Source organism: Neolamprologus brichardi, chromosome 11 (genome assembly GCF_056152115.1).
Source record: "Neolamprologus brichardi isolate AB-2024 chromosome 11, ASM5615211v1, whole genome shotgun sequence".
In the NCBI taxonomy this organism is placed as follows: domain Eukaryota; kingdom Metazoa; phylum Chordata; class Actinopteri; order Cichliformes; family Cichlidae; genus Neolamprologus; species Neolamprologus brichardi.
The window spans coordinates 2,371,870-2,397,523 of NC_142114.1; the positions used below are offsets into that span (position 1 = coordinate 2,371,870).

The window sequence follows — 25,654 nt, forward strand, 5'->3', positions numbered from 1 at the left end:
ACTAGCACTGAAGAACATATCCATATGGGGATGTATCAACTGTGCATCCAGTTTACTTGTAGATCTATTATATGTTCATACAATACGGTACATACAACAGTTTACATTCTACAAAGATAATGTATTATTTATGACTTATGTTAGGTTTTAACATGGAGACAGAGTCATCTCTGCCACAAGTTTTGAAAGTCTGAATGGTCTTTGCATCAAAGCTGCACTTCCCAGCTATGTTTTAGCATCATTAATGCCAACTACCCATACAATAACTTAAAGAAACAAAAAATGACATTAAAAAAGCACATGTATACCATGGCTTTTGAAGGCATTTCTGTAACTCAAAGGAAACATATAGAAACATATAGTAACACTAATATAGTAGTGACATGATCTTTTTCTGAAAGACAACATTTCAGCACTTTAACAGATTGTGGAGGCACTAATGTTAAGCATCCCATCTCTGAAGAAAAAAAACCCACCATACTTCAACTACATTAAAGCCTCCTGTCAGGTTTGGTTTGTATCTTATTCTTGGGAAAACATCCTCTGTCTGAGTCATAGCAGGTTAGTTTTACCTCATCTACCTTTTAACCTCAAGCTTTTAATTAGGTAGGTTGGGATTACGGCATTCATTTGCTTCCTTGCCATTACCGAGGTGCAGCAACCTCTGACCCCAAAGTTGTCTCTGCAGTCTGTAATGGGCTGAAATAAGGTCTGCTAGTAGAAAAGTTAAGGGTGTGCACACAGAAGAACACACTAAAAACATGGCGTGCACACACACACACACACACACACACTACTGGGAGATCTGTTGGAAGCAGCCCTAAAGGGAGATGCCTGGGTGTGAGGAACCGTGCTTTAACAGCTGGGGAGAGATATTATCTCATAATGTAAAGCCTGGAAATGGATCCTCCCAAGATACAACAAGCCAGGAGTGTAAGTTCATACATTCAACCACACCAGGGTTTGGAAGTGAAGCTTTTTTCAAGCTGACCTAACTCAGCTCATGACCCCTGCCTCTTGGATTATGTTTTTACCTTCATTCGTGCTCTCTAAACAGATTATTTTTCATAGATCTTAAAGGTTGAAAGGTTGTCGCACACCTACTTGAAAATTTTCTTAAATAAATTTATATGTTCAGAAGTATTTGATCAAATAAGTGCATCCATACATTTTAAAAATAAATCTGTCAACATAAAAGATAAGGGTAAAAAATGCATTCAGTCACACTAGGGCCCTGGTGTTCACAAGTTCTGGTGTGAAAGGTCTGTATAAATTATTTTTTTTAATTCTATTATTCAGCCACTCTCAAACAAAACCGCTCTTTGTGAGGTGCACTAAAGTGCTGCAGTAAGGTAGGCATGGAATCCGTGGCCCTGTGGGAGGCATGTGGTCAAGGAGCTTTGTTGATAAGAGCCATCACCATATGATTTATAACAGGCACATTCCCCATGCTCACTCTGGGTGATTTACACTTGTGAAAAACAGTGCTACGTGGCTCATCCCAAAATAAAAAATCTTATAGGGTAAATGGGAGATGATACATACATACATGCATACATACATACATACTAAAGTATGTAAAGTTATAAAATATGAAAAAAAAATATTAGTTAACTACTTTTCCTTGGATAAAATAAAACTAACTGAAGCAATTTTGTGAACTTGAAAAACTAATTAAAAAAAAAACTAAATATATAGATATATCCTTAGTTTTAGTGTTGGTTATTTTGGTAAAAAACAACAACAAAAAAACAACAGCATCTTCCTTGATGGGGCAGTAGTGGACACGTTTTTGAAGCTTTGGAAGTCTATAACACATTCAAAAAGTTATCTGCTTTTATTGCACTACCTGAATTAATTTTCCTAGATCTTGCCTCAGCATGTGCCCTCCAATAACAATATTTATTAAGATAATAATTAATAAATGTAAGACTGAAAATAATAATAATAATAATAATAATAATAATAATAAACTCGCAGGAGAATCCCACTCTGGAAATGAACTGAAACTAAACAGAATCAAAAACAAAAACGAAATAAAAATAAAAATAAAAACTAATTAGAAAATCTAAAACAATAATAACTATAATATTGCACATACATAGTGTGTCACCAAAAAATTATTTTAAGCACACTTTGTAGTTGGTCCTAATCTATTCTAAAGTCTTTTGGACTTTAGAATAAATTTAGGTAACAGGTTAATCCAGTAGTCTGAAACTGCAACTGCAGTTGAATGGAGGTTTGGTCTTTGTATACTGAAGTTGTGTCTTTGTTTGCATGTTGAGCAGGGAAGTCATAGCTAACCAGAGGTGGTCACTTTGACAGTCCTATATCAGATCATATGAACTGATGTAGTTAAGACAGTCCACTTTTAAGGAACATGTTGATGTCAAGTAGGTAGGTGAGGGAATCAGAACAGCCTCACTGAGCCAGTTTACATCACTTACCTGGAGGCAGGTCTGGGTCACTCGGGGCAGCTTGCTGTAGGCGACGGGGCTTGGCCACAGCCTTGGAGCTGTCTGAGACACTGCGACTGGTGGAACTAGAGCCACTTTCGTGGTCATCCTGATAAAACAAAAACAAACAACAATGCCTGTGATGACAGAAGCTGGACAAAAGGGCCTCTACAAGAGCTCTGCAGTTATAAGTTATCAGTTATAACCACATTAAAGTAAAGTAATAATATAACATATAGTAGTTGTGATCCTAGATTGTGCAAACTAGTTCTTGTTTAAATCAGATATGGAATATGTGAATTTTCATGCATAAAATATGTTTCTTAGATTGAAAATTAGAGTAACAATATTGAATATATTTGTTTATATGTAATGGCTTGAATTACAATTATAATGTCTTTGTCCACGACTACACCAGGGTCCACTTAGGTCCAAGCAACATAAATTTTGTTATCAGACAGTGGAAAAGAGGATCTTTGCGGCCTTTGACTGTGCTAACTTCCAAGGACAATTTATATTACAGTGTATCTGGTTACTGAGAGTAATGAAATGAATATAAACTGAGAATCTGCTCTCCTGGCGGTAGCAGTGATAAGAAGAAAGTTTACCATGCACCACTATTTCTTACACTAAACCTTCTGAATAGCCTTCTGAATAACCTTCCTCCCACCATTTAACAACCATCCCTGTGGCCTCTACAAATAAACTCTGGTCCTTGGATGAGAAAGATGAAGGTCTCTAGTCCATGACAGCACATGTCATCCACACTGGAGACACCGGTGGCCTGTCAAGCCCAGGAACATAAGTGCAAAATGTGTGTATGTATGTATTAATGTGTATATAGGAAAATGAAATGATCATCCCCCATTTAGAGATGAGCTTGGTGAAAAACAGAATGACCCAAGATCCAAGCTAAGGAGCTTATTTATTGTTGTAGCTTGTAGAGAGCCTCGGGCTTGTGGGTGTTCTGTACAAATAAAACCGCAGAGACATGAGGACAAACAGTGGAGGGGTCAGAAATAGTGGTTTTAGACTACTGACAGCCAAGGCCTTATGCTGCATTCCATCTGCCTCAGAAGTCAGATGTCAGAGCTGGGAGTGACGTCACTGTTGTTTGTGTTCCAACAGCAAAGTCAAAAAGCAAGGAAAACAGGATTTGTTTTGGTCCTTAGCAAGGTAGAGCCATTAATGCACCACTAGCAATACTAATATTGCTTGGCTTATTTTATTTATTTATTTTGCTTAAAAACAGCACATTTTATTAAAGCTACTGAAGGGGCAACAATAAGGTTGAGTTTGTAAATTTAATAAATGTGCCTTTTTAAGGGATTGAGGGATTTGCTAAGTCACCGTTTTGGATTGGACAAGTAATACTAAGATTCTATGGGTGGAAATCTGTCAGCTCTGTCACTGTATCCACATGATAAACGTGTGTGCATCTTGGAATATATCGAGCCCTGTTGTAAAGACGAATTTAACCATAAATGAGCAATTTGGAGAATAGGGGAGAAAAACTTATCAGAGCACAAAAATGCTATGACTACAGCAGCTAATGTTGAACTCCTAACAGCTACTATGTATAATAGCAAATACCTCATATTCAAACTCATGGTAGACATAAGCCTGCAGCAGTGGATGGGATGAAGAAATGGGAAAAAAATTAGATACAGTGTCAAAGAAACAATATATTAGAAGCAAAACTGAGAAGTTAGTGAAAAGGTGGAGAGATTACGGAGTTAAAACTCAGTGTGGCGTTGATTAGAGGTTACTGCAGCACTGTAACCTTTGCACAATCAGCCTGGGTGGTAGGTTAGTCAGATAATTTGGACAAGAAAAGGGAGATCACATGTGTTTAGCATTAAAGCGTCTCAGGAGTCACCCCTTATCCTGACACATGTAAGCACTGAAGGTGTCAAAACCAAATATATTTGGCTACTCCACACACACACTTTATTTATAAATACTGAACCGATCCAGTTTAAACTGACAGACAGCCTTTGCAGGCAGGTCGCGTGTTGCAAATTTTAATACATTCATGCAGCTTACATATGTAACAGACAATCCCTGGTTCTAACACTATTTAATGACAGTGAACCCTTTCGTTGTAGTTGAGTAATGATGATTTGGTTTTAAACATACTTTGCATTATCTGAGTTGCAGACACACTGACAGAAGTATCCCCCAGTGCAGTAAACACTCAATACTCAAAAGAGATGAGAGAGGCTCTGGCAGAAATATTTACATGTTACTTCACTAAGGCCCTATCCAATAGAGCTCCACTGTGCAATCCGTTTTTTCCTCATCAGAGAGTGGTGGGAATTGGTAAACAGAGAGGGAGAAATAATAAATACTTCATCAAGGTTACAACGAATAAAGATCTGTGAATAATAAGGTGTAAATTTGCTGGTCATTACTCATTTCTTTTGTAGATTTGTCATCACTTTGAAAAGTTGCACCTATAATATTTAAACATGCTACAATAGAAAAGGGATTGTTATTTGATTAGGAAGGTTTAAGATACACACTCCAATCCTTAGTTTACATCACAATACCCTGCTTGAGCACATTAGAGTAAGAAACGGTCTCCTTCCCCCTTTAGTCTCATATCTATACCTAAAGGAATGCATAGCCCAGCAAGCCAAGAGTACATCGAGTTCAACAACTTGAACTGCCACTATGAAGAACAAGACTGCCAAATTTGGAAGTAGCGCAATTAAGCGCTCAATGTCACCATGGGCAGTGAGCAATTCTCCAGAGGTGAAAAATGCCTTTTCAGAAGGAAGCCCTGGGACAAATGAAGCCTGCCCTCAGCTGCTGCCAAGTAAATCGATCTCTCCAATTCCACAGCAGGGCACAGCACAGGGAGGGAGCCTAAGAAGGATGGAGAAAAGGAGAAGGAAAGATACACACGAGGACCGGAAAAAGTAGGGCTGCTTCCCCTGCAGGCATGTCACCTCAGCTGTTAACCAAATATGATGGTAGTTAAAAAGGAAAAGAGAGACATGAAACCAATTGATAAGCGAGAGAAAAAACAGTGGAAAAAAAAGAGAGACAGCAAAACCAAGAAAAGCTGAGGGACGTCTAGAGTGAAAGAGACTTGATGATAATGAGACCAGAACAAAGGGACAGAAACATGAAGCTGGTGGTGTGACTGACAGGTGAGGGGGACCCCCTACTCAGAGGGTAAGTGGGCACCCATAGAGGGTTAGGGCACAGGAAGGCCAGACGTGACCCCTGTCCTTCTGTAATCGTCTGACTCAGTCAGGGAGCAGGAGGCGGTGTGCTGAGTCTGTCTGGAGGGTCAACCCATATGAGCTGCTCAGCGCATTAGCTGAATACCACCACCACCTCCAGCTATTAGGAACAGCACCTCTGTAGATAAGAAACTCACAAGTTCCTTGTACAAATAATCTGGCTATAACTCACAGACACTAGAAACCAGTAACATCATATCTGCTAGTGACAATGACATATATGTAAGCTAGTAAAGCTTCAAAAAATACAAATATGTCTTAAGACATTTCATATTACGCAGGTATGTTTTATTATAAATAGATATTTTAAAGTATTTGTTCATGTTCTAAGCTTAATGCAGTCGTTCATTTTTTTAGTCTGCTCAAATTAATATACTCATTATACTTATAAAGTATTTGCGGGAGCAGAATAACACCCTTGCTACAGTTTCTTGTGATTTGAGGCTTCCTCTGACCTGGACTGACTGAAAAGTAGGCAAATTACCAGAGTTTTTGTTGCCCATTCACATTTCTTAATAAATATTAGACAAACAAAAACAAGCACTATATTTTTTTCTTTTCAGAAATTGCTAAGTATTTTCCAATTTCAGTTTAACACAAGGAAGAAAAAAAATTGGCAAGGACCAGCAGCCGACTACCTCGCTTCTCTGCAACCGCCTGATCTTTGAAACCAAAACATTTTTAAAACTGGTCAATTTCACACAGTTTCAGCACATTAATGGGAGCATGCAGACCATTGCTAGATAAACACACTCTGTTTTTGTTGTTTTTCCTCTGCAGGTTGCTGGTGAACTCATGCTGACATCAAAGCAGCAGGCCTGGATACTGGAGGCACGGCAGGGGAGGGCGAACGCCTACAGAGTGAGAAAATAAATGAAGGAAACCCAATAGGCTCCTTATCTCACACAGAACCCCTTCTCCTGTAAATCACTCACGTACTCATATAAACACAGACACACACAGAACCTCTGCCCGACATGTTAAGGCCTAGCATTCACACCTCCAAGTAACCAGTGAATCATATGATACTCAAAGGATATAATGATAATGTGGGACATTCCAGGCTGTTTTTCCAGAACAATAGTGGGGAAAAAACACTACTAAAAAGAAACACATACTCTTTTGTCCTAAAAATGTGCTTCTGTTTTTTTAGTGCTCCTAGGTCTCATCTCCCCCCTCTCTCACCATCTTGCCTCATCAAAAGCCTTCTTTGCCATCACAGTATTCATTTCACTTTTGTTCATGTTTCATCTTCTTTACCTATATCTGACATTGTCTCCATCCTTCCACTTCTTCTAGAGCTTCTCATCCCATCTATAATTAGCTAGTCTGAAGCTTGTTTTAACAGTGTTGACCCTGGTTCTCATAAGAATGGTTTCCAGCTGGCACAGAGAGAAATAAAAACATGAAAAGGGGCTCACTGTTTTAAACATAATGTCACAGTTTGGGATGGTTCCAGTAATGTCAAATGGTATGCAGCCACTTCTTTTACACTTAAGCTGTTTGAACCATTGATGACAACCCCACCGGAATTTTTGCTGAAAAGAACAGAGAACATCACAGTTGACTCAGATTACCTTTTCTTTAACGTCTCTTGGCTTCGAACGCATCCATCAGCTCGGCTAAAAATTAGCTGCTAATGGCTTTTTAATGAAACGGTAACAAATGAAGAAAGCTATTTTACCATGATTAAAGACAGGGGGTTCATTTTCTCCTCAAACAGAAGAGAACTACAGAAGCTGGAGTAGTGAGGACAGAATTTCACACAGTCTCCATCACAAATAACTGTTGGGTATTAATATTATAATAATTATGCTACGTATTTTATACACAGACATCATAGGCATAGTTAAAGAGAAATATGTGCATAAAAAACACAAATGTACATGCACACACAATATAAAATACTATACAGACCAATACTTAAGGACTAGAGCCATGCAGCTGGAATCCATAGAAGATTGGGGGGATTAGAGCCTGAAAGTAACCCAGATGAATATCACATTGTGTGACATTCTGAATAATTATCTCAATGAAAGTAGCATATCACAAAAATGTGGTCTATTTCCCCCTCCTCCGTTTCAGTAACTGAATCCACTACACAAAAACAAACCTCCATTTACTGTGGATTAACTGCACAAATTAAATATTACAGTCTCTACACAATGTTCTGTAACCAATAAGATGAAATTTCCTGCACCAATAAAGCACGAGGCAGAATAAGATCTGAGAATTAAACTTTTTCAGCAGTCTGAAAAAGCACAACTTACCAAGTTTGCTGTTACTATTACCACTGCAGAGAAAAACATACTCGTGGGAATTACTGGATTATTAAAGTGTAAGGGGAGCTGTGATAGGTCTGTAATACCTGAAGTGTTACTAGGCACATTCCATCCCAGCAAAACTGCTACAAAGCAAACACCTTCTTTCCTTCAGAAGCTCCAAAATATAAAGTATTCATTAAGGAGGGGGAGCAAGGACATAGAAAAGATTCCCAAGCATGTGCCAAAAGAAGAATGCATAATTACAAAAGTATTTCACTCTGAAGGGGGAGGAATCACAACGACACCGGTGATGTCATGTTGGAGGTCTCTGCCAAGAGTGCCTCTGCTCTACCCAAGTCAAACTGTCTATGTTTATTATCTGCCTCCAACATACTTACAATAACAAAGACAAACGGGGATCCCAGTTACAGAGCAGACCCATAGGGAGCTACAAGAGGTCTTCTGACTTCTGAGTATTTAATTTGTTCAGGCATTGTCCTTCTGCTGTTCTCACCAGACAGATCACCTCTGGCTGCAGTTTCAGTATAGCTCTTTAACCAAGTTCCAGTAAACATACAACAAGATAAACTTAAAGTGTAAATGGTAAAAGTAAAATGTAAAAGTCAAAGGCCAAAAGTTAAGTGCCTTCCTCAAACATTTGACATTTAGGTGATTTTGGCTCTACTCTTGTTCTGTTGCACTTTCAGGTAATAGTTCAAAGTCCAGTGCATTTTATTTGTCTTAAGTAAAACCAGCAGAAACCAATCTTGTGTTTACGGTACAGTAGCCGATGTTGTTCCAGTTTAACTGTCCATAATTCTACATTAATCTAATAAATCTCAAAGCTCTGTGTATTCATGCAGAAAACTGGATTCTTTGTTACAAAATCGCTTTTTGCAGTCATTTCTCCACAGTAGTAAGCAGGTCTGCAAAAGTAATAGGGGTGCTGAGGTCAGTCCTCTTTTATCCTCGCAAACAATGTTTAGCACATTTTTTTTATTTAAACAAAAGACTCTGAGTCTGAGTAACTCCAATTCTGAGACTTGATTAACATCCAGGAACAAGGAATTCAAACAGGCTTGAACTAATATAGGTGCCATGATGGAATTTGGAGCCTGGATAAATAATTACAACAAACCACTGCGCATTCAAAAAAAATCACTCTGAATTCTTTGTGCTCCTACTAGTGACCTCAACTTCAGTGTTCACAAGTAACAAGTGTTAGGGAAAAGAAGAAAACATGAAAGGAAATAGAAGAATACAGAAAGTCAACCGAAGCAAAGAGTGAGAGAATCAAAGATTAAAGAGCCAGAAGCCATGGCAAAAAAAGAAGAAAAACAGGACTGTGACAACAGTAAAGTGGAGGCAGGAATATCAAAAGAGAAAGACACATCGAGGGAGAATCGGAAAGAGGGAGAAATTGTTCCTGATTTAGATCTGAGAGGCTCTGGTCCTTCAGATGTCTCCATCAGCTAACCACAAGCCCAGGCTGAGCATGTGAGGCATTCTGCTTACGCTGGCACAGCTACCCCCTAATGCTAATAACTGCAATGTGTTAGCTACAATAAAACACTCCACACAGATCCCTGACATACGCACTCACACACAGGCATGTGCAAAAAAAAAAAAAAAAACACATCTTAGACAAGTCAATTACGACACACACGGGGAATTCCCAAACGCAGGAATGGCTCTAACTCAGAATAATCAGCAGTGCCCAGTTATTTTCCAATTATTTATTATGTAATTACTGCCAATCACATCTTTTTTACTTCACAATTATTAGTCTATAAGATCCAGATATACATTTCTTTATATATCTTATTTATCTTTATATCAGCATTTTGGAAAATTACTGCTAACTAGTGGTCAAGACCTGATTTTAACACCAACTGTCAAACCATAACCATGCAATCTCTGGGCCTTCCGATTTTTTCATACACAAATAAAAGTTCATTATACAAAACATAAGCACACCTTAAACAATGTAAGCACCAGTTCTCCAAGAACAACGCAAGCAGCGGCTCAGGCTACTCTGACAACTTAATTGCACATGTGAGGTGCAGCTGGAAGGCACAAACTATAGAGGCCTAAGTGTTCTTGGAGAGCATCAATGTTCTGAAACCAGAAAGATAGAATAAATCAAACAGAGCAAAATGGGAGAGGACTTTCCGTCAATGTTGAGAAATACCAAAGCCTTACTGCAGGAGGTTTAGGCACGCAAGTGGAATGCAGCCGGCATTATGTTTGCATAGCTTTTATACACTGGGGTCCAAAAGCAACTGAGGTGGTGTCAGCATTCATCACATTGCTTGAGAGATGGAAAACTGTCAGCCTTACATAAAAGACAAATAATTTCAATTGCATCAATGAAACATGTTGGACTCCTAAGCTAGTCCTTATCCATAGATCTCAGGTCTCCTACTGTTTTCCGTAGCAAAGTAAAGTATGGGTCCTGGCCCTGGCCAAAAAAAATTCACCTGTTTTGTGAGATATCTATATATAAAAAAAAGCTAAATGGAAAAATTCTATAATAAGAATAATAGAGGATATACAATTTTAATAGATTATTCTGAGATTGGTTTTGAACTGTCTCTGTAAGGTTACATGTTAACCACCTCACATCACAATATTGGTGCAAGATATGTTTTGTCAGGAAATTATAACCGAGTATCACAGTTTTATCTATATCTGCAACATACACCATGGAAAGTGTAATGCTGGGTCATTATTCATGCTGCATTTCTCTTCTCTTGCCCACACATGATAGGGGGCTGAACCTGCCATGGTAGAGGCTAGCTATACAGAAAGAATTCACTTAGTAAAAAACTGAACACATGATTAGAAAAGGTTTTCTACTAAATAGGTTGCATATGTGATTTTAGTGGTTAAAATGCCATGTCATTAACGGGATCATCATTTGAATATTGAGTAAGGGTCTACTAAACTGAGCATGCACTCATCCTGAAACAGAGCACAGTTTGTGCAATATAGAAGTACACACAAACACGAGGGTTACTGCTTTTAGTAACTTTTTCTCCCTGAAAGTGAAAAAATACCCATCTTAGTAGATTACATAAAGACAAAAAGACACACAACAAAAAAATAATGATCTAAAGATCTAAATGTAAGGGTACATTTCTTCTCTAAATTGCAATCACGTCTTACAGTCCTTTCTACATTTTAAGGCTTATAAAGCAAACACAGTTCCAAAGTGCAATACAATATCATCCTAGAGTTCTTCTAAGAGGACAGTACTAATGGAGTGAACATTAGTCTTAATTGCATGGTAATCATTTCCCAAACTACAATATCAGTGGGAGCACGCAGCAAATAACAAGCTGCATTGAGGGATTGCTCTAGCCCGGATGGCCTGAGAGCAGGGATTAAACTGTAGAGTAGCAGCATCCTGGCCAGTGTGTATTGATCACCACTTGATTCACTGGAATCACAAAGCCACTGGCTTTAATTTTTCCCCCCAACTGCTTTCCTGTGTCTGAGGACTGTCTGTGGATCAGAAGTAACCTCATCCCACCAGGAACACAGACCTCAAAGACAAAGCTATGGGCAATTCAGCTTTGGCTGACTCACAAGCAATGGTGGCATTGGGTAAGGTCTCTTTTTCTGGAATGACACACTTCTGCACTGCCATCTACAGATGCTTTGAATCACTTTGGAATGCTGAACAGAGATCAGTGCAATGGGTCACTCTCCATTAGAGACTTGAGTAAAGGGACAGACTAGTAGTGAGACAGTGTATGATTACTAACACATATTTAGCTCACCATTAAATACAGACCTACTGACAACAAAATTTCAGCATATGTAAACATTAAAGCTGCACGTGAAACAAACCCTTCACTAGCTGTTGGCCTGCCAACATGCAAAATACAAAAAAACTCAACTCTGAACAAGTAGTTCAACTTGTTGTCAACAGACCCAGTGTCTCCTGCAGTATTTCAAATTTTTAGTACAAATCATCAATACTTGATGATTTGTAATGAAAAATTACAAATCATCACTTTAATGAAAAATAAATAAACACAAGTTTGCAGAAAACGGATTTATTGTATGTAAGTTTTCAGGCAGAGCTTACATAACAGCCTAATGATTTCTCTTGATTGCCATTACTGTACTGTCATATATACTGTCATTTTGAATGACAAAACAAACAGAGATCCTTTTTAACTAATCCCAAGCACATGCACTTGGCTATTCTTCTGTCCTTCAGTAGTTCTCCTTTTCTCTCATCAGAATGCATGCTGCAGCTTCCAACCTGCCTAAGGAGTCAACAGTGTGCCAATATTACTCCATCTTTTTATTATTTACAGTCATGGATGGGTTTTGTTACTGCTATAGGGGGTTAGATTCGAGGAAAATAGATTCTCCAAAGCTCTGTGTTTTTGTCCTCTGTCTCCTCAGTCCTGAAGACAAGGCCCCACTGAGCTGATGATCAGATGGATTTACGGTGCAATCTCTGAAAGCCATTTGCTCCTGCTAGCAGAGAATCAAAGGCAAGATTTCCGGATGGCATTGGAACAGAGATTACCCAGTTTGTGCTATCTGATTGCAAACTTCCACAAGCTGTTTCCTTTTACTTCTTTCAACTTTTCCTTTGTATCTTCTGACTTGTGAAATTTGAGTTGAATGACCACATACACACTAGGTTTCATTCTGTCAGAGACCATGCAGTATGTACACTTAAGGAAAAACTACATTGGATTAAATGTTTTAAGTTTTATTTACGAATTCAATATAATCAGCAGATCCTTTAAGTGGTGTAAGTTGTGATGTGAAGGGGGTATGGATCAAAATTGATCCAGCACATCCCCCAATTCCCTGTCAGTAGGTTGCAGTTTGGAAATTCTTTGTTCACAGCTGATGGCAAGCAATTGACAAGCCTTGTCATTTCAGATATGATCTGACACAGTCATCACTGAGTCAGTCACAAGTTTGTCGTGCTCAAAGTTGATCAATTTTTATTTTTTTTATCTGTTTTTACCCCTTCCCATTTCTCCAGCACCGTACACAATGGCTACATAAAGCTCCTCTGTACTAATCAACCAACCATCATCACACCTTGTTACAAGATAGCAGTATTTTCTTCTTCTGTGAGTGGTCATAATGTTTTTATTAATCACTTTATAGGAAGTTCACAGTCTATCCACCCAAAAAGCACAGGGTGGGCCATTTATATGGATACACCATAATAAAATGGGAATAGTTGGCGATATTAAAGCCCTGTTTGTGGTACATTAGTATATGTGAGGGGGCAAACTCCTCAAGATGGGTGGTGACCATGGTGGCCATTTAGAAGTCGGCCATCTTGGATACAACTTTTGTTTTTTCCAAGTTTCAACGTAACTTTATTCTTTCATGAGTTATTTACAAGTTTCTCTTTGTTCACAGCCATTGACATGTCGAAGAGGTTAACACGTGAGGAGCAGATCAAAATTGTGTTGATATCTGGTGAACGCAGTAACCGGGTCATTGCAGCAGATTTCAATGCAAGACACCCTACGAGACCACCCATCTCCCATGCTACAGTTAGCAAACTGCTTGCTAAGTTTCGTGAAACTGGTTCAGTGTTGGATTTGCCAAAATGTGGACGCAAGAAAACTGTCACTAATGAAGAAACATCAGTGGCTGTCCTAGCTTCATTCAGCAAGAGCCCACAGAGTAGCACTCTCCGCATGTCACTGGAGAGTAGCATTAGTCGAACATCCCTTCAGTGGATATTAGCTACTCACAAATGACACCCTTACAAACTCCAGCTACTGCATCATCTCAACGAGGATGACCCAGATCGGCGCACAGAATTTGCAGAATGGGCAAAACAAAAATTGGAACAGGACCCTCAGTTCACGCAGAAGATTTTGTTCAGTGATGAGGCAAACTTTTATGTGAATGGTGAAGTTAACAAACAAAACCACCGCTATTGGTCTGACACTAACCCACATTGGATGGATCCCTCCAAGACTGTTGGAACAACAAAAGTGATTTGGTGTGGTATATGGGGTACAATGATAGTGGGTCCATTCTTCATCAATGGAAACCCCAAGGCCACTGGATATTTGAAATTGCTACATGACGATGTGTTTCCCTCTTTATGCACTGAAGCTGGCACGTTCCCAGAGTTTTTCCAGCAAGATGGTGCACCACCACATTATGGGTGCCAGGTCCGAGCATTCCTGGATGAACAGTTTCCTGGAAAGTGGATTGGTCGTCGTCGTGGGCCAGTAGAATGGCCCCCAAGGTCTCCCGATCTGACCCCCTTAGACTTTTATCTTTGGGGTCATCTGAAGGCAATTGTCTATGGTGTGAAGATACGAGATGTGCAGCACCTGAAACTACGGATTCTGGATGCCTGTGCTGGCATTTCTCCTGCAGTGTTGCTATCAGTGGGTGAAGAGGTGGGAGAAGAGGGTTGCATTGACAATCCAACACAATGGGCAGCACATTGAACACATTTTATAGGTGGTCAAAAACTTGTAAATAACTCATGAAAGAATAAAGTTACGTTGAAACCAAGCACACCATTGTTTTTCTTGTGAAATTACCAATACGTTTGATGTGTCACATGGCCCTCTTCCTATTGAAAAAACAAAAGTTGTATCCAAGATGGCCGACTTCTAAATCGCCACCATGGTCACCACCCATCTTGAGGAGTTTGCCCCCTCACATATACTAATGTGCCACAAACAGGACTTTAATATCACCAACCATTCCCATTTTATTACGGTGTATCCATATAAATGGCCCACCCTGTATAATTACAACAGACTGCTGCTTAGTTCAGTTCAAATCAGGTTTATGGATATAAGGCTAAATCACCACCATTGCCTCAAGGCACTTTTTATGGTAAGGTAAAAACTCTACAGTATTCTGGGAAAAAAAATCCTAACAATCAAACAACCCCTTATAAACAAGCACTTAGCAACAGTGGAAAAGAAAAACTCAATAACTACTCTTGCTGCAGTTTTGGATAAACTGGAGGCTTTTTAGTGCACTTTTAGAACAACCTGAACTATCAGAAACAGGATGTTTCCGCGGACAGTAATCACAATCACTTTCTAGCACAACACCTGGAGCTAAGGGGGCAAAACAATCGCATGAGTGCTGCTGTTTGACTAAGGAAGAATAAAGTAGTCGTGGTAAGCCAGTCACATGACCACTTAAAGACAAAGCAACAAGGTGATATATACCAGTTTTTAAATTGTGTTGATAGGCCACGTAAAACCAGAGTCATGATAAACAATATATACGCAGCGTTTTTTCCTCAATAGTTTCGTCACCTTTACTGTCTAAGGACAGCGCAGCGAGCACTCTCTGCTTATGAGCAAAAAAACAAAAAAAAACAGGGGAAGTTTTAGGAGTGATGGAGAAAGAGAGAGAGAGAGAGAAAGAGCGAGAGAGAGAAAGACAGCAGAAAAAGAGAGAAAGAGCGAGTTTTGAGATGTGACGTTTAGCGTGTTTGGGGTGTGTAATTAATGTGTTGTCTTGTGTGGTTAGTGTGTAGTGTTGTGGATAGTTTTGTGTTGTGTGTCAGAACAATAAGGCAACTGCTGTCTCCAGGTAGAAACAGGAGTGATACACCTGCTGCTGTCAGACCTGCAGGTATCAGGCTGTGATGTTCTCCTTTATAGTGGACAGAAATTATTTTTTTGGAGTGGCACAAATAATTTGTGCTGCATCTTATTGGAAGCAGAACAGCTGATTGTTCTGTAAATAGTTTAAAATGGTTATTCAAAAAAAAATCAAGGTAAAAGGTAAATGGATGCAAATAACTTTGTTGTTTGCAAAACTTGTGCATATGATTTTAAAATTGACAATTTATATTTGCATTTAAGGTTATGAAATATGATTCATTAAACATGTTTGTGGTTGTTACAGTAAAAAATATAACTTTTTCTACTCTGATTTTATGTTTTTTGTCTGATTTTAGATCAATTGTGTTAATACAGTCTGTCAAAATGAAAACATAACTGTAAATTCAGACACGTGAGGTTGTGCTGAAAAGGATGATACCAAACAAGGCAAAGTAAATAGTTTTTAAAGGTAAAATGTGGAGGGAAAATCAAAAGTAGTTAAAAATGGCCAATTATACCCTGGACCCTAGAAGGTTAAACGTTTTTTTTAAAGTAACGCAATAGTTACTTTTCAAGTAATTAATTACTTTTAGAATATTGTAACTCAGTTACTAACTCAGTTACTTTTTTTGAAGAAGTACCTGTAACTATAATTAATTACTTTTTCAAAGTAACTTGGCCAACACTGTCCATGACAAACTTGTACTTTGCATTTACATGAAAACCGAGAAGGAAACAGTTCATTAAATACTCCGTTTGCATTTTGATAAATGCTACCTAGCCTAATATTAAATAAAATACAGTGTAAGGTCTGTTATTTTCAACATCCAGATGAATATTAAAATCACCCATTAGATTGATTTTAATGCTGAACTGAGTATTAAATCAGATAAAAATCCTAAAGGTGTTGATTCATTGACACTAGTGTATTCACTCTACTGTAACCAGGTTTCAGTGAGGCAAATTAAGTCATATACTAGAGGGGACTTAGAAGAAAGCAAGCTAATGTTTATTTACCTACATTTAATTGTTTTGTTCCTTTGATAAAGTTATATTTTTCTGTCTTTATGACTTGCATAATTAAAATGTTTCTTGCTGGTTGGCTGCAATGTCATGGAACAGTGAATGTGGATGAAGTGCAAGGTGGTGCTGGAAGCCATGGAGAAGCCAAGATAAAGATGCAGGTTTTCTTCAAGCACCTGATCCAGTGCTCTCTGGTGGAGACTTGATGCTTCTCCTTAATGGAGGAAAGTCCTGTTCATCTCAGATGCTAAATTTGTTGGCTGGCTGGATGTCCTGAGACCGTAGAATGGAATTAGGATATTTTCTTCTTAGTTTGTGCTCTTTCAAATCATGGTCCAGGGCTCCATTCACTAGGGAGTGGAGCTCATCTGAGCCTTTGGTTTGGCATTCAGTATGCTCTATGGATCTGAAGCCCGGGATTGGGCTGGTCCTGGCTGTGCCACAGCAGAATTAAGGCTACACAAAGAAGTTGTAACAGACTATACATCCCAAATTTTCTACTTAAGAGTTTTGTGCATTCAACCCCTGGGTGGCAAGACCACACACACGGAAAGCAAAACTCCTCTACAGGTCACCACCACGCATTTTCACACTAAAAGATCAGGTATCACATCTATGTCTATCTCTTAAATATTCAAAACTCAAAGTAGCATGCCTTAGCTGAGTAGATATCAGATTTAGATTATGAAATACCAACTTGGGGATTTAAGAAGTCTTTAAAAAGGGATTTCCTTATTCACATGTATTACCCATTATTTAGGAGAAAAGAGGTTTGGTTGTGTAAACCCTAAAAATAGTTTGGAAGGAATTTAACAGAAAAAAGGGCCTAGTTGGACCATATGCCAAACCAACAAGTCTCAGAGGCACCTCCCCAAATCATCTTGAGGCAATGCATCAATCAGAACCTCCACATCAGTGGCAAATGCACTCAGCGGCCATAAAACTCCCAGATCAAGCAGTGAGCTCAGCCAAAACCAGAAAGGCTCTCCTCAGTAAACCCAAGCCCTTATCTTTGTCTCATAAAAAATAAAGAGTGTCTGAGAATATTATGATCCACTGTAAATGCTGTCCAGCCAGTTCCTCTCTGTCTTTGCTGATCACACCTCATCTTTAACATCTGGAGCAGTTTACCAAATTGTCAAGAAGAAAATTCTATTTATACTTATAATTTTCCAACATTAAGTCAATGTTAAAAATATTACTTAAAAATATACAAACAAAAACAAAAAGTGCACATTAAATGATACCTCCTACTGAACTTGGTCATTATCAAAAGTAAAATGAACTAAATGCTCTCCATCAGACAAAACCCATTCCAATCCACCATATAAGAGCTGAAGTCCTTAGACTGACAACACTAGCTAATGACAAGCACAGAGAAAATGTCCTGGAACAGTAATCCACTATTAGTTCCTTCTACTCTATTTCTTTTAAACAAACATGACATAAGACACTAATCTGTCCCTATCCACACTGTATATAGAGGGATAGATACTATGATCACTGTATTCCACTTTGCACCTCTTGACATTTTTACATTAGTTTTAATCTGGAATGGGCTACCATCAATCAGTTCACTCATATAAACAAACTCATTAGGCCACACTAAGTGGATCTTTGTTCAAGAACAAAGAAAGTTAAACTGACTTTCAAAAATACCCCTCTATGCCCAAGACAATCTCTTGTCACATCTTTTGAGCTTTTTGGTATAAAACACGGTTTAGTGTAATTTCACTTGAAAAAGTCCGCTCTAATAATTAAACTCATACCAAGTACAACCATTTCAACTTTTGCACTTAAACTAAAATTTAAAAAAACTGAGATAAGTAGAACTCGCTAAAATTAATGTAAACTAAACAAAGATGGTAATAATCTAAAAATAAAGACACGTACTAAAGAAAGGAAGTGGATTTCTATGCAAACTTCAAGATGTGATTGCAGTGGACAATAACATATATATATAGAACTAAATGTATTTTGTTTGTAAACGACCTCTAGTTTGTAAAATGAATGTCAAAAACAAGTTGACAACATTTTTTCTATTACCATACTTTCTGCTCTACAAGTCCTCATTACAGCTTATTTTAAGCAATTACACTGTCAGCAGGAGCTGTAATCTCCAACTGCTGCTAAACGCCAAAATTTCCACATTTGCTGGAAACTATAATTGTGAGCTGCTCTTAGTGCTTTGCAGATGGGTCCTATTGAGCAATCTGAACATCCCTAATATTACCCAGTTCCTCTCAAGGGGAAACACGAACATTAAAAAGGTCCAAATAATTCCGGTCAAATTACACCGGCCTTAATGAACTTCAAAAGATGTGCGGATGTTTTTACAGGCCGGGACTCGGGCTTTAACAGTAATTATGAAAACAAACCATATTAATGATATCATTTATCATTTCCACACTTTGGCCGCACGAGGCCCACCCTAATGTTTCTGTCTCTACTGGACTACAGTTAAAATATTATAATTTCCATACACAGATCTACTTTATTCATTTCTTTTCAAAAATCCTGTGGACCATCACCCAAATTACATAAGAGTTTCCGTGAGAATGGTTATGGCCTATGTCAAAGTCCCTGCAAGCCTGCTACAACCTAGCCAAGGTCTAAGATGTGAATTAACATGAGATCTAGAGTATTTGCTAAAGGATTAAACACTTGTTTCTGTGAGACCAGTGTTGCTGTCAGTCTACTGATGTTTAAGTTGTAATAAAGACAAAACAAAGGAAAGTACAAAAATAACAACAACAACAACTATTATTATTATTTTTAAGCAATATAAATGTAAAACATGAAAAGGAAGCTGGCTTCATTTTCTTGGCTTAAGAACACAGTAGTCAGCCTCCTGCTTCCCGCCATTATAGGAGAAAACGGCAGTGGCTCATTTAAATTCCACATACTAGAAGGATTTCTGCTGTAAGTCTGGCTTTACTCCAAATTATGTCTCTTGGGTGTACATACCACTGAATAATTTGTCCAAATGTCATTTGCAATTCCCCAAAAATCTTTTCTTCACTGGAAGCTTTTAGAAAACATCTGTAACAAATACTTGTTTTGAGACCATAAGCATTACACCAGTACCGGTACTGGTACATGACCTTAAGCTGTGTACGAAGCATAAAGACAAAGTTTAAATTTCCACTGAACTAGAAACCTGATCGCATGAGCAGTAGCCACCTGCATACTATGATATTTACCATTAGTTCTAGGCAGCTCAAGCTCATGTGTTACAAATCTTTTTGCCGCAGTCTATATAATTAGCTGTAATTGACTTCCCTTGAAATGTGTTTCTTCTGGGACATCTGGCCTTGAAACTTCAACCTTCCCATAAAGGGCTGCACTGAGCTACACTTTCAATTTTTAAAGCTGCATGGGTGGCAAATTTAGAGCCAGACTTTGCTGTAAAAATAAATTTCAAAAATACCTCTCATAAAACATTCTTTAAAAATGAAAATATTTGTAACTAAACCAAACAAAGCAATAGAAAAATATTCCCCTTAAGACAATTGTCCTTAGATTTATATCCGCAATGATGTAGGACAGAGCTTCAAGTCACATTTCTTACCGATACTTACTTACAGATTTAATATTATATTGACTACAAGGACAAAACCAAGCAGTTACAAAGGCTATTATTGTGCGATCAATCTGACAGAGATGCAAAAGACTATCAGCTTTTTCTGAATGTGATTCCAAGTCTTCTAAGTGTCACGAGAAATAGTCTTCACTGTTTGACAACAAAAACAGGACATGCTAAAAATGGAGGCAGTCAAGTAGTAAATAGCACTGGTCAAGTTAAAGAAAGTTGCCTCTTAATTTTGAGTTCCTTGAATTCTTCAGGTCAGTGGTCAATGAACCATCTCTCTCTTTTTTAAGAAAAATCATACTGAGTGAGATAGCTGTGCTTGTGTCAGGGAAAAATCATGAAACAAAATTCCTCAAAGCAATTACTAGTAGATACTTTATGATGGAATTAGGGATGCACTGATCTGGACTGTACTGGCCAATATTTGCCTTGCTTCTGCCATTGAAATACCAGCAGATAGGCTGATATTCAGCAATGGCAGTTACTGATTCCTATGTGTTGTATCCCATCAAAACCTTATTAAATTGTATGACTGAATGTGTAATAGTGTGATAAACAGCAGAAATGTAATCGCTTATTTAAAATGATAACTTCTTTGCTTTCCTGTGTTGTTTCAACTAAAACCAATAAAAGTTTTATATATGTATAAAAATTTATTGACGTACAAAAAAAACTTACATTACTTATTGACTCACTTTATGAAGCAATATAAACAGCGATGACTAAATCACTTTTGTGTTACATGTTTATGTGTTTCCACAAAGATGCTAACAATCCAGCAGCAATCCAGCTCACCTCTACTTTATTTAACCAGTGAACAAAATTAAGATCTGGCTGCTTAGTCTGGTTGCACATACATTGAGCTTGAGACCCACTCTGGGCTTTGGGATCTTTAGTAATACTTATCGTACTTCCAGTAAAGGAATATGCTGAGTTGTCCTGCTATGAATAAGCTGTTTCCTAACAATCTCAAGCAGTGCAGTGCACGACCAAACAGTGGGTTATTTCTCCAAATTCATGGATTATTTCATCATTATCTTGGTTTATAATGCAATGGCACACAATGTCACCACTCCCAAGCTGGCAACACAGTAAAGAGTGTTGCCAATTTATTCCCCAAAAGCATTTTACATCATTGTTTTGAATAGCAAACATATTTTGCGTCAGTGAGGCATCAGTTTGTTTGCTTCTGGTTTCTTAGTTTGCTTTTTTTTCAATGCATTTTTCATTAGAGTAAATAAACATGAGTAAGAAAAGGAAAAACGCAACTGCTGCTTAGCTGTGTCAAATTAACATTCGATTTTACACAAAGTCAGAATTAAAGAAGATGGCTTTAATTGTACAACAGAGTAAAGCCTGCTGCACTAAAAATGTCAGCATGTTTTTAAACAAAGGCCATTACGAAATTTCTTGGAAACACATGGAGAAAGGGAATGGGAAAGCTTAACTTTTTCATGAGGAGGACTCTCACATAAATAACAGGAAGATCTGGCTAGCCCTGTTTTGGCTGTGTATAGAATCAAGAATAACATCTTTCTCATACCAAAAAAACGAAAATGAAAAGAAAAAAACTAACCTGGGCGCCATCCCTTAGCTTCAGGATGCACTCCATGGTGTTGATGGTGATAACTACAGGCTCTGAGCCCAGCTTGGTCCAAGGTACATGGATACGTAGCTCATGGATATGACCACTCATGAATGTAAAAGGCAGTTTCAACTCCTGTGGATATAAAAGGAGTTATAAGAAAGAAAGAAAAAAAACAACAGCCAGCTAGAAATAAACAACACTAGAATAATATGGATAAAGGTGCCAATACGAGGTAGAGGCTTCGAGAACATTTTGAATCTTCATCCATCCATTTTCCAAACAGCACTTTGAAGCTAATATTTGTAGACGAGTAGATGGTAAAAACAATAGCTACAGATTACATACTGGTCACGCTTCTAACAATATAAGTCAGATATTTTCAGAGGCAGGCAAATCACTGTTCTGCATCTTGAACTACTCTGTGTGAGAATGAGTCCCATGAAACCAGACTGCCTACACACAGGCTTCACATGCTTTCTGTGCAAGTCTGAGCCAAAAAATTAATAGCCAAACATTTTTCTGAGGGAAAAGCTGTCATGGATTTACAGTATGTCTGCTTTATAACCCCCACAATGTTTCACCAAATATTATATTAAGATGATCTCAGATTGCACATTTGAGAGGAGGTACTGTCCAAATGAAATGGAATAAAATAAATGCAAAGGTAGGACAATTTCCAAAGTTTTGACACAGCATTACAGACAAATCTCAATCCTAACACAATTCCCACTGTCGGATAGCTTGAAGCTGCTTCCAATAAGGACTTTCATCACAATCTCTTTGGGTTACGCAGTGTTTTGGTCTGCTCTTCAGCAGCAGTCAGAACCCACTCAAAAGAAAAGAAAATCCTTTTAACTGGTGGCAGTTTGATCTAATCCAGACATGACATGAGTAAAAGAGAACACTGTCAAAATAACACTGCAGAGCAAAATATCAAAGTAAATCTGGTAAAATTCTTCTGAAATGACAGCAAGAAGATGCTGTTAGTGCCTGACTAAACAGCACTGTAGCGTTTTCTTTTACTCTAGTCAAGGCAATACAGTGGAGAATAGCTGCAGACATAATATGGCAACTTTTTTGTAGGGTGTATGTGCCTGCATAACCAAGGTTTATAAACAAAACTCTTGTTTACAGTAAGTAAAATACAAAACTACATTCTGAATATATATGTAGGAAGTGATCATTTATATTTTAAACCTCTGACTTTAACATTCCCATCATTTTAACCTCACGTCATTTTTATAAAGAAAGGTTCAAAGCAAAAGCTAGATTTAACTTTTAGTACCTGCTCCAGTACATCCAACTTCAAGTCCAGCTTGCTCAGCACCACATCACCGCCCCACAGAGAGAGCTGCAGGTCAGATGGCTTCAGATTCTTGATGTACTTGTTTACATAGCTCATCAGGAGCGGTGTGACATAAGACTCCAACATCTTGTCCTTGTTCTGTGTACACAATGAGCAAAACAAAAAAACAAAAAACATGGTAATATCATTTGACTGTGTTAACATCCTTTTGCCATTATATATCTCGGTCACTAAACTAATGGTGCTCGTTCTAAACTAATTACAAAGAATATGTATTTCTGATCATAGAGAGTTATTTTGATGTCATAGCCTAAAAGCACAGCTCTAATTAATAATTGTCATTTCTAAAGCAGAAGTAGTGTATTTATTATATGTATAAAGCCATAATTTATACATTAAATTATGCAGGGATAGCTTAGTAGGTAGAGTGGTGGCCCCATGATCGGAAGGTCGGGGGTTCGATTCCCCTGAACAGCTACCCTGAGGTACGCCTGAGCGAGGTACCGTCCCTACACACTGCTCCCCGGGCGCCCAATGGCTGCCCACTGCTTCACTGAGTGAATGGGTTAAATGCAGAGAGGAATTTCCCCACGGGGATCAATAAAGTACCTCTTTCTTTCTTCTTATAATTTAAGATGTTGGCTATGCTCGAACATTTCTTTTTATGACAGGTCCAAACACAACATTATAACCTCTTATCCAACTTGCAAACTGTGGAAGTACTGGCCGCTTCACACAAACCTCAAGCTGTTTTTTGTTACAGTTCAACAAACTGATGTCAGAATGAACTGGCACTCCTAATGACATAAATACCATATTGGCATCCAATAACTAATCCAGCTGTGCGTAATTTATAGAAAGGTTGTACAGGTTTTGGTTAATAAACTTAATTAGGTGTAAAGACAGTTCTAATTACGCTGACTTCTCACCAACGCAAATTTAACTAACCCTCCCGTAAATTATGAACATCAACTCTTCTACTTTTACGTATTTTAACCTTAAATGAAATTCACCGGAATGTCTAGCTTCCTTGCTAAAGTGCCTTCATTCCACATAACGGGGAAGCCCAGGAGCAATTATGTACTGCATTTGCAAATTAATTCCAATGTAACTAAAAAAAACTTCAACAGCGACGCTATGTCGTATCTTATAGTAATACATTTAACTTACTGTGGAGCACTTAGCCAGGGAGGCTAGCTCGTTCCTCCTGTCATTTAAGTGATACACAACAGCAGCGAAGCAAAGAAGCTAGGCTAAGTGATTAGAAGAAGTCGCTATAACTTCGTTTCAGCTGCCTAAACTGGCTAGCCAGAAGTCAAATAGAGAAAAGACTCTATTTACCTGACTCCCACTTGTATCCTGCTGGTTTTTGTTTAATTCTACGTTTAATAAAAGATGTTCATCCCGTTATCTAACGTTAGCCATATCGCCGAACTGCAAGAGTCGAAACGTCATCAGTAAACACCAACGCGGCTTCCGTATGCTTGGTGTTGCGTTTTTCAGTGGGAAATTTGCCTTTCGAAGGTAACTTTACATACACAACGTACAAACATAAGTAACTCAAGATAAATTTCATTTGTGATTTGATCAGTTAACAGGCATTATCTTCTTCGGTTACAGCAACTCTGGATGTCTCCATGCCGCCAGGTTTTGATATAACAAATACCTTTGTTCCTATTAAAACGAAAGAGTGTCTACAAATCCGGACTCTCTAACAAGTACTGGAAGGGATCTCTTCGCATAATAATCGTCATCGCTTAAGCACGCCCCTACCCCTTTTATGGCAGCGGAAGCTCACCTTTGCCGAAAGAGAGATCGTGTGAACTTCACGGTGGACAATTGCTCAGCATAGTGAACGTGTATTCTTGATTATAATTTTCTATTATTTTTTATTTTTTTGTTATAATGTAACAAAAGGTTCTTATTTACCATCTTAATCCATGACAGTTTCAATTTCAACCTTCTGGGACCTAGGTCATTGCAGAAGTCAATGAAAGTGAATAGTAGAGACAATAAGAAAATGATGTTTGCATTTCACACAAGGAAACTGTGCGGATTTTAAGCATCTCATCATATATCTCAACTCTAAATATATCTCAACTGCCAGAGTAACACAGGCCTATATCTGGAGGTTAGGTGAAATATACCATGACACACTGTGACATGATAAATATCTTACATACTGGAATTTAAAATAAAGAAGAATATACTGAGGGCAACGAAAATATACTAAAATGTAAACCATTTCTGTCTTTCACGGATCTCGTTTTTTTTAGGGTCACTGGTTATTTTTCAGACATGAAACGTAGTAATGTCAATGGACAACTGTATGAATTGCATAAAAGAACGGGTTAGACTCAACCTTTATCTCACTGTCACTTTTGCTGAGAAATGATCTTGCTAATTTGTGCGTCCAAGGAGTTCGTTGACAGATAAAATATTTCTTTTATTATTTTTTTAGTCGTAATGTTGAGTTATGTTGCTCCAGTGGTTAAGTAGGCAATCTTGTCATATTTAAAGTGAACAGCAGTCATAACATACAAGAAAAAAAAAATGCAAATTATAGCAGTTTTATAGCTTAA

The 25,654-nt window shown here is 38.1% G+C and overlaps 1 protein-coding gene across 3 annotated transcripts in view; it reads right to left on the minus strand.

Annotated features, from left to right (window-relative positions):
• The window catches only part of vps13b (vacuolar protein sorting 13 homolog B), a 297,453-nt gene extending 272,928 nt beyond the window's left edge, over positions 1 to 24,525 (minus strand). For 2 of the 3 annotated variants that reach the window (XM_087847951.1, XM_087847953.1), the window contains exons 1-4: positions 24,414 to 24,525; positions 23,052 to 23,210; positions 21,755 to 21,898; positions 2,448 to 2,565 (exon numbers count right to left, since the gene is read on the minus strand). In XM_087847951.1, the coding sequence (XP_087704077.1) occupies positions 2,448 to 2,565; positions 21,755 to 21,898; positions 23,052 to 23,198 (409 nt within the window). In that variant the 5' untranslated portion in view covers positions 23,199 to 23,210; positions 24,414 to 24,525. Of the gene's footprint in view, positions 1 to 2,447; positions 2,566 to 21,754; positions 21,899 to 23,051; positions 23,211 to 24,242; positions 24,318 to 24,413 lie in introns of those variants that run through there. The other variant, XM_087847952.1, reaches the window with a different exon arrangement.
• Between the last annotated feature and the right edge of the window lie 1,129 nt (positions 24,526 to 25,654).